Here is a 10,569-nt window from a genome sequence, read left to right on the forward strand (position 1 = left end):
CTACCAGGAGTGACTACAAATAACGGTCACAAGCTGGCAGAGAGTAGATTCAGACTAGACATCAGGAGGCGCTACTTTACAGTCAGGGCAGCTAGGATCTGGAACCAACTTCCAAGAGAAGTGGCGCTGGCTCCTACTTCGGGAGTCTTTAAGACAAGGCTAGATGTACACCTTGCTGGGGTTGTTTGACTCCAATACTTTTTCCTATCATGGCAGGGGGTCAGACTTGATGATCTGCTCAGGTGCCTTCCGACCCTATCAATTATGAAACCATTGCTCTAGGCTGTAAACTTTGCAGGATAAAAACTTCTCTTTTCTTTCTTTCTTTTTTTTTTTTTTTAAAGTATGTATTGGTTATGCAGCACTTTTAGACATTACTTTTTCCAGACAGAAATAGAGTAATTCAAAGACAGACAACTGTGCTTTTATTCATTTCCCATGTTCCAGTAACACTTGCAGCATCCCTGGCAGTGCACTCTTATTAGCATAGGAAACTCAATTCTGCAGTGGCATTGTTGGTCCAAATGAGAATTTTCACACATGGGTGGAAGGATAGCTTGTACATCTTGATTTTACAGTGCCTGTATTGTATAACCTATATACGGAGTTGCAAACTATTTTTGATGAATACCTCATTCAGAACTAAATAAGTACGAGATAAAGCCAAGCTGTACGATTCCTTTCTGTGTGTATGTGCACGCGCACATGTGCGAGAGAGAGTGTACAATGGGATGGCAAATGAGTTGAGGACTCCAAGAAACATTGCACTATTCGTTTTTAATAAAGCTTTAGATTATTTGTAGTAACTGATCTACTTGATAAATAAAATATTTTTATGCATAAATGCAAATACCTTTTTGATAGAGACAAATAGAACAAAAATTAACTTGGTCTTTTAGTTTCCATACCTTATACTTTTGACAAATAACCATCCACAAACCAGCTACTGAAGTAACAGTAATATTAACAAAGGCATCTGAGTTCACAACACACTGCACATATTTTGCAGCCAGAATATTACACTATAGTACGGGCTGCTTAAATAATTATGTATCAGATTAAATGCAGAACACCTATTAAAAATGAAACAGCATTTTGGAATAACATTTTTGTAGTCTATGTGAAAAATTGAACAACATGCCAATTAATTTTAGAGTGGCAACAGAGCAAGCTTAGCTCATCTGCTGATCAGTTTATGCTATAATGTACAATTTGTTATAAATAAAATATGAAAGGGGAACTGTGGGGTCCAGCTATAGTCAGGATAATGGATTGTGTATTTTCTTCTTCCCAACTGTTAGTTTTGCCACATTTTAAGATGTAATGGTACTTCTCTGACCTAGTAGAATGGACAAGCTATCAGGAGGGTGTGGAATATGGGGTGGGTGGCCAAAATAAATTTGTCGGACTAGGGAAGTTGTGTTGCATCAGCAACTGTAACTAAGAGGACAAGACCTTTTCCTCCTAATTCACAGCTCCAGGGATCTTATTACTCCATAAGGGACCTGGGGAAGCACCAGCACCCCAGAAAACTCAAGTTCCCTTTTACATCTTTAAGTTGTTCCCACTAGATCTGATGGCAGTCCAGGATCCTTCTACATCAAGGGTAGGCAATTATTTGGGCTGGTGGGCCACTGAGGGAGTTTGGGTGAGCTGTTGCAGGCCAGGTCAGCACCCCACTCTCCCACAACAGCTCACCCAAACTGCTTAAGTGGCCCACCCCTGGGCAGAGAGAACAATGGTTTGGGGAACCTGACCTTTATTTCCCGCTTCTCCATGAACCCCCTCCCACACCCCGAGTGCCGTTGGGCTGGTGCTGTACTGTATTCCTGCAAGCCAGCTTGGGTCACGCTGGGGCAGCAGGTGTAGCTCCTGCCCAACCCAGCCATGTGGTTGGGCAGGAGGAAGGAGGGGTGCATAGGGAGGTGAGGAAACAGTGCAGCACAGGCCTGGATGGCCAGCGGCTCTCAGCTCCCTTCTACCTGCACCTGCTACCCCAACCCAAGTGTACATGGCTGAGTTGGGCAGGAGCTGTGCCAGCTGCACCCATGCGACCTGAAGTGGCACATGGGACTACAGCGTGGCACTGGTCCAGCCTGGCCATATGCTGGGGAGTCATGAGGGGTGCAAGGAGAAAGGGGCATAGAGTTACAGGTTGTCTGGACCTGGCCAGGCCAGTATCATGCCATTTCCCCCTTTTCCCTGCACCCATTCCCCATCTTCATTTCCTGGTACATGGTTCGGCTGGTGCCACACTTTATTCCTGGGTTTATTCCGCACTTTATTTGTTAGATTAGCCGTGTGCTGGGGGCTTGGGGTCAGGCAGGAGCCACACCAACTGCTTCCATGTGGTGCAGCCAGAAGTAGCATGCAGGAACACATTGTGGCACCAGTGCCCACACCTGTACCAGGCCCTGGCCTGGCAGAGCCCAGAGCCTGCTGCTCCTGGCTCTCTTCCCCTTGCACCTCCTCCCCCACCAGCAGGAAGGACCTTACCTGACCTTCAATTCACCCATGCAGGGTCTGAGTGGTGTGCAGAGAGCCTCACCAGGCAAAAGCCTAGCCATGAGCTCAACGCCCCCCACCTTGGAACCTACACTGGAGGCCGGATGGTGGGACAGGGTAGGCCAGCAGGGGAGAGGAGTGGAGTGGCTGCTGCTCTTAGCTGCCATCAGGAAGGGAGAAAAAAGTGAGAGGCACTGAAAACCAGGGCACAGCTATGGGCCAGATATAGTTCCTCAAAGTAATAGTTGCAGGCCAGGTAAAATTTAGGAGGCCAGATCTGGCCCATGGGCTGTATTTTGCCCACCCCTGTACTACATGTTACCCTGAGGGCAAACTCTTATTCCCAAAGTCTGATTTTGTGCAGGCCACACACACTGGTCAGCCCAGAGAACTATAAACCCTAGTGAACAGTACCAATACCAATACTACATTCCACATGATTCCAGTTATTTCATCTACTCCTTTCCTTTATATGAAAATCCTACAGTGAAATCTAACAGCTTCTAAAGCAATAACTGGTCTAGATATTTGCTGTACATATCCTGGTCATGGCTGCCCAAATGCAAGATAATTCAAGAATAAAAGTGAGGAGGCCTACATCTTCATGTTCACTCATTCGTTCGCTACAACTGCACTGGAGCAAAAATAAACTATAAGGCCATATAGCAAACCTGACCTACTTTTTATAGCCAGACCCCGATTTCAAGAATTCCAGTGAAACAGGCTGAAAATTCCACAACTTTGGTTAAAAAGCTTTCGATCTGCAAATGATTTAACCTCAATATGAAACTGACCAGTGGAGTCACTGAAGTATCCCTTCTGTGGTGCTGTCCTTCACGTTTTTAAATTGCTACAAGACGTATTAAAATGCAGAACTGCACCAAAAAATTCCTCTAGCTTTTATTCCTGGAACTGTGGTGGCTTTTGCCATACAGATGTAAACAGAAGACATTTTGGGTTTGAGAACTAAGCTTGTATGATGTTTCTGCTAAAACGACCTGCAGTGAAATAGCAAACACATACATTTAAGTTCTCAGCATCGTGCTCCTCCTTATACCAACACCTAAATCTGCTGAATGGATGCAGATCAGCTGTATTACACTGGGCTGTTTGTAGATGCAAGCAAATATCCTTGTACTAATTATATGTTGCTCATTTTGGCAGGTTTCAATTAAAAGCACAAGTACCAGAGAGATTTTTTAAACAAAAGTTTAAATACATAAGCATAATGCTTAAAATAGGATCTAGCTTATAAAATGCAGCAATGTATAAAACTCAGACTGGTTGCAGTCTTAACTGTTCTTAATATAATTTGACCACTTTAAGCATAGCAGACTGTATTACAGGTTTCCCTTGTTTTATGCTGTACATACGTTCTTGGAAAATGGAATGTAACTTGAATTTGCATTAAGGGAACCCACTTTACAATGTAACAAATAGGGATACATTCCAAGACCTCGACTGTACTGACCCCCCAGACTCATTTCTACCACTTTTACAAGACAATTTTGGTACTCACCAACAGCAGACAGTACACACAAGTACAGGGCACTATCCTAATGGGGATGGCAACAACAGAAACATGTCACAGACAACAAGTGTGGAGCACAGATGCATACAGGAGACTACATTTTGATGCATGATTCCCACAACACATCGCACAAAGCAGCTGACTGCAGGCTTCCACCACACTGATCATGGAAGAGTGAATTTACCTCGCATATAATGAATTATTGGTATAAAAAGGGTCATCACATAAGAGCGAATTTGAATATACAGAACCAACATAAAGCAAGGGAAACCTGTGTTCTAAACTGCCTGGGATTATCTAATACAATGTCCTATATAAAAACTATTCAACATCAGCCCTAACAACCTCTGTAATTTAGTAAAATCCTCCCCTTGAAGCATACACAAGACACCTGTCATTTAACTATTCATTTGTAAAAGATATATGTGTATATAGCTGTTGCCTCCTATTTTATGATTGCTTTTGTAGTCCTCCTGTAAGATGATTTGCATTCTTACACCAAGGTAGTAATTTCTATTTTAATGTTTTTGCTGCAGTAGTATGTGTAAGTTGCACATTTACATAAAATTTAAGATGTTTGTGTATTTTCTTACTCTTTAATAAGCTGTGCAAACCTTCGGGTGGTGATTTGATTCTGAGGAGATTCAGCCCGATTCGGTGGCTGAATCTCTGAATCGAATCAGGGGACCAATTTAAAGGTCTGAATCTATTCAAAGCTCTCCGAATCTTCAGAAAAGAGGGAGCTGCAGCTGACTTGGAGCTGCTAAGTACTAGGGACAGGGCACGTGGGCTGGGGGAAGTCATGGGGGGACCCAACCCCCCCGCTCCCACAGTACCCCCCTGCTCCCCCAGCAGCCCCATGGCTGCCTCTGTCCACCCCAGCTCAGTACTTTAAAGAAAAGCCCCGTGCTCACTGGGTGCTGCCAGGTGGGGGGGATCCTTGCTGCCCCCCACTGCCCAATGCTGCATGGGGAGGTTCTGCCAACCCCCCCCACCCAGCTCCCTCAGCCTCCCCACAGATGTCCCACCCCAGCCAGCTCTAGCCCTTTAAGAAAAAACAAACAAACAAGAAAAGCCCCAGGATTCACCGCTTCTGGTGCATCCTTGGGACTTTGGGGCCTCATGCATGGATCATTCCCCCCCACCAGCAAAAGTGGTGAGTCCTGGAGTTTTTTTTCATGTTTTTTTTTTTTCCTTAAGGGGCCAGAGCTGGCCTACGTGAGGCACCTGTAGGGGGGCTGAGGGAGCAGGGGTGGGGGGGGTGGTCAGGGGCTCGTGCAGTGCCCCCCCTGCAGCATGGGGCAGTGAGGTTCACCTCCCGCCTGGCAGTACCCAGCGAGTCAGGACTTTAAGTGCTGGGAGCTGTGGCAGCCATTGGCAGGCTGGGAGAGGGGTGGGGGATGGACCTGGCCTGGCTGATTCGAAGATTCAGATGAAACGAATCAGGACAGTGATTTGACTCACTGAATCGAATCACTGTCCCCTGAATCGGCTTTATCCAAAGCGAATACTAGCCACTTCACACAGGCCTACTCTTTAACTGTTATTAAGCAGTTATTTCAAGTTTCCACATAAGCAGGAATACCACTCCCAGGTGTGCCACAGTACAATCCCATAGTTATGGAATCTAGTGAGACTGCTCCTGCAGGATTCTATTCTTAGGCATCTATGTGATCCCAAATTCTGATCTTCAACTCTCTTCCCATGGAGCAGTCTGCTTCCATATTGTCATCATGGGGGACTTCAATTATCCAGACATCTCCTGGGAGAAATGCTCGTTCAAGTCGGACAGGTCGCGTTCCTTCCTGACCTGCATTGAAGAGGTCTTCCTGGCTCAGGAGGTGCAAGGGCCAACCAGAGGTAATGCTCTCTTAGACTTGGTCCTGGCCAAAGGAGACAACTTGGTGACAGACTTAAAAATAGAGGGAGCCTGGGCGACAGAGACCACAAAACCATCACATTCACTGTCTGTCGCAAGGCAGACAAATCTGATAGCAGGATTGAAGACTTGGACTTCAAAAATGCAAATTTCAACAAGCTTAGGTCACTAGCAAGGCAAGTGCTGCAGGACCCAGGACGGAGAGCAAAAGGTGTGCATGAAGAGTGGTCATTCCTTTAGGACACAATCCTTGAAGCACAAAGGAAGTCCATTCCCATGTGGAGAAAGTGTAGCAGAAGGGATAGGAAGCCCTCCTAGCTAAACAGTGAAACCATGGTCCTCCTTGGAAAGAAAAAAAGAGGCATACAAACAATGGAAGCTGGGGACAGGCCCCGAGAAGGACTATACAACAACAAGCCACATTTGTAGGGAACAAATTAGAAAGGCTAAGGTACCAACTGAACTTAGATTAGCAATGGGAATCAAGAACAACAAAAAGTCCTTCTTTAATTACATAGGAAACAAGAGGAAAGCAAATAGGAGTTTGGTGCCACTGGTCAACAACTCAGGACAGCTGGTTACTGACACTCAGGAGAAAACTGAACTCCTGAATGACTATTTCACTAAGCCACAGGGAAAGTCATGCTGGATAAGGTACAGAATGAGCAGGGCAGAAATTACTGCTTTTCTACTGTAACCATAGAACTGGTGTATAATCAGTTAAAGAAATTAGACATAGATGTCAGCAGGACTGGATAAACTCTATCTGAGGGTACTGAAGGAGCTGGCTGACGTCATTGCAGAGCCCCTGGCAAAACTGTTCCAAAACTTGTGGTGCTCCAGAGAGGTCCCTGAGGACTGGAAGAGGGCCAAAGTTGCATCCATCTTCAAGAAGGGGAGGAAGGAGGTCCCAGGTAACTATAGGCCTGTTAGCCTAACTTCTATCCCAGGGAAAATCCTGGAAAAATTTATTAAGGAGTCTATGTGCGATAGGCTTGCAGAAGAGAGGATTCCAAATGACAGCCAGCACGGCTTTGGTTGCAGGCAGGTCTCATCTTGCCAACCTCATCTCCTTTTACAATCAGCTAACTTGTCACCTGGATAAGAGAGAAGTGGTGGATATTGTATACCTTGATTTCCAAAAGAACCTTTGATCTGGCATCCCACAATGTTCTTGTGAGAAAATTGGAAGATAGTGGGCTTAACTGCAAGACAGTTAAGTGGGTATGAAGCTGCATGTGGGGTAGGGCCCAGAGAGTCCTAATGAAAGGATCTGTGTCATCCTGGCAAGAAGTGGGCAGCAGTGTCCTGCAGGGGTCGGCGCACGATCCTCTACTTTTCAACATCTTTACCAATGATTTGGATGACCGGATGAAGACCTCACTGGCCAGGTTCACAGATGACATCAACTTATGGGGAAGAGTGGTCACGCTTGAAGATAAGCTACAGATTCAGGCGGATCTAGATGAGCTAACAAGTTGGGCGAGTCAGAACCAGATAAAGTTCAACGTTGAGAAATGTTAAGTGCTCCACCTGGAGATGAACAATCCCTTGCACAACTACAGGCTTGGCAATGCCAACCTGACCAGCACTACGAATGAAAGCGACCTGGGGGTAATAATAAAACACAGCATGAATATGAACCAGCAGTGCGACTGTTGCCAGCAGGGCAAATAATACTCCAGCATGCATCAAGCAATGCATCCCAAAGAAGACCAAGGTGATTCTTTCACTCTACTTGGCACTCGAGAGACCCTAACTGGAGTACTGCATCCAGTTTTGGGCACTGCACTTTAACAAGGACATGGTAAAACTTGAGAGTCCAGAGAAGGGCCACCCATATGATTAGAGGCTTGCATGACATGCAATACAAGAAAAGGCTGAGGGACTTGGGACTCTTCAGCCTGAAAGAGAAAAGGCTGAGAGGGGACTTGGTAGCAGCTTACCGCTATATCAGGGGAGTACATCAGGGGTTCAGTGAACAACTGTTCACCAGGGCACCCTTGGGGAAAACTAGGAGTAATGGCTACAAACTTCTGGAAGATTGATTCAGGCTCAACATTAGGAAAAAAACTTTGATCAGGGCGTCCAGACTATGGAATAAGCTCCCTCCAGAAGTGGTGCAATTGCCTACCCTGGAAATCTTCAAGAGGAGACTGGACAGTCATCTTGCTGGGGTCACCTGAACCCACCTGTCATTTTTCCTGCCTGGTGCAGGGGGCTGTCCCTTCCAACCTTACAAACTATTAATCTATTTCATGTACAGCTCTCCTCTAGTGAAGAGCCACCCACATTAGCTGGTGGAGAAAGAATGTTTGCAACAGGTTTCTTCTGTCTGTCGGCAAGTTAACTGAAGTTATTGCCCTACAAGGGAATGAATTAATAGGATGCATTTTGGGGCCAAAGACATCTTATTTGTGACTGAACATATTTTGGAAAGCCACAGCATTTATAGCAAATATTTATTCAGTGCTTAGAAAAAGATTATGGAAAATTTTCAGAAACAAAAAAGGTCTTTTGCAAGAACATCCATTCAACATTTTGTAACTGATTACTGCCACTAAAATGCACATGTATTTTGGGATATCTTGTATACACACATATTTCAAAAACTATGTAGCAATCATCCTGAGTAATCTACAAAGAGATGTAAATTTAACTATCCAGTTATGGGACATTTCTATTATTGACAACCAAGGACAAAACCATTCATAGTAGATATTTAAAAGTTTAATGTGCCTTTTTATCAAGGAAGGCAAGAGATATCCATGGCTACGTTAACAAAATCTGTCAGAGTCATTTTAAAGCTGTATAGCTGAACCTTCGATATAGTAAAAGACACATACAAGAAACATCTTTATGAACAGTAGATGGAGATTAGGTTTGTGTTACAATAAACCAAGCTTATATTCCATCATTGTATGTGGCTCTCCCATAACTTCACTTTGTGATGGGTCTGAAAAAAAAAAAAAAAAGAGAACAAGAAAGACTTAATATTTTACTAAGCTAGTAAAACTTTGAAAAGCAACTTCCCCATGCAAGATGAATATTTCCCTCAAGAAGTATATGTTCATATGAACAGACACCCCATGATTATCCAGAAGAGTATGCCAAACCACGAGGTACAGGGCCTTTCACTGGGGACTACACAGACTGAAATTATGAAGAAAAGAGCAGGCTGACCCCATTTCAGATCAGCTAATGTAGTAGGAACATGTGCATAGGGAACAATACATTCTGTCCTAATATGCCCCTGTGTGCACAAGATTGATTTAGTCTCTTCACTAATTCCTATCTAATGCTCTTCCAGTGATGGCGAGGCTTCATTGTCAAAGTGCTGGAGGATAAGAGACACTCTTCCAAGAAAAAGCTTTTAACAGTGCATTAAATAGCCTTTTAATACTATTAAAATAAGGGTTAGCAGAGATATATTACCAATACCCCACACATCCTTGCTCCACATGTAAGGAAAGAACTCTCAAAAGCACATATCCCCATCAAGTTTATCCCTCCTCTTTAAAATCCTGGACTAAAAGAAAAATAAAATGTGTTTATAAACTTCCATTCCCTTGCATACATACAGAGATCTTGACCATCCAAATCTCATTTTTCCCCTGATGATATTGGGACTCCTAGCAGCTCATAAAACCCTTGAAAGTATATTTACCATTAAGAATATCCTCAAAACCAATGCATTCATCATTTCCTCTAAGGGTATCCAGTGCAATGTTTGAACTATGAAGAAATGGAAGACGTTGCACCTGTGAAAAAGACAGTAAGTCACAGTTTGTGCAAGTTTCCCGCATATATCCCCAAGACGAAATTCTCAAAAACAAACAGCTAAAATAACGTGTTCTGTGGGAAATGACAGATACAATGGACATAACTACTGAGATATTCTAGTTTGCATAAATATATCTCAAGATTAGTTACAAATCACCTCCTGTTCAAGGCACAAGATGACAAGAGAATGCACATGTAGCACAAACAGTTTTAAATTTCAGTTGAATTAAAAAAGATATTCACTTTCCTTCCAAAAATGCGTAAAAAGCTCTGCAAAGTCTCTTTCCCTTGAGTAAAGAGTTCAGATCAACAATCAGCAAGTTAATTTTCAATATCTGACTAGCTAGTTTATTTCCAACATTTTTTTTTTTAACTCAATAATCAGAAATTTAAAAAACCATGTCAACAGCTATGCTACAATTTTATATTGTATACATTTCTCACAGTATTCCGGGTCCCTGGGTGTTAGCACAGCCAAGGCTGGGCATTGTGACTAGGCTGTGCCAATGCTCTGCTAGGGCTTTAAGCCACAGAGGTTCCTGGCTAGAGCAGTGGTGGGAAATTATTTGGGCTAGAGGACCATTTAGGGAGTTTGGGTGCGCTGTTGCAGGCCAGATCAGCACACCTGCCTCCCACCCATAATAGCTCACCAAAACTCTCTAAGTGGCCTGGACCCCCACAAGCAGGGTGAACTCAGCTGGGGGGTGGGATGGGCTGCAGGTGGAGGGAATGGTGTTGGGGGGCAGGATGGAAAGGCAGGATTGGAGCCAGGATCACAGGGCAGTGGCAGTACGGCACACAGACATCCTCCCACCCAAGCCTTTCTTGAGCCGAACCCTACCCTGCTTCACCCGCCCCACCCCTTCCCCCC

The 10,569-nt window shown here is 44.3% G+C and overlaps 1 protein-coding gene across 1 annotated transcript in view; it reads right to left on the reverse strand.

The window, feature by feature from the left end:
- Window positions 1-8,623: 8,623 nt before the first annotated feature.
- POMP (proteasome maturation protein) overlaps window positions 8,624-10,569 on the reverse strand; it is a 12,896-nt gene continuing 10,950 nt past the window's right edge. The window contains exons 5-6 of the mRNA XM_019530131.1: window positions 9,583-9,676; window positions 8,624-8,871 (exon numbers count right to left, since the gene is read on the reverse strand). Coding sequence (XP_019385676.1) covers window positions 8,804-8,871; window positions 9,583-9,676 — 162 coding nt within the window. The 3' untranslated portion in view covers window positions 8,624-8,803. The remainder of the gene's footprint in view (window positions 8,872-9,582; window positions 9,677-10,569) is intronic.

The sequence above is a fragment of the Crocodylus porosus genome, unplaced genomic scaffold, assembly GCF_001723895.1.
Source record: "Crocodylus porosus isolate Cpor-Errol unplaced genomic scaffold, CroPor_comp1, whole genome shotgun sequence".
Classification (NCBI taxonomy): Eukaryota; Metazoa; Chordata; order Crocodylia; family Crocodylidae; genus Crocodylus; species Crocodylus porosus.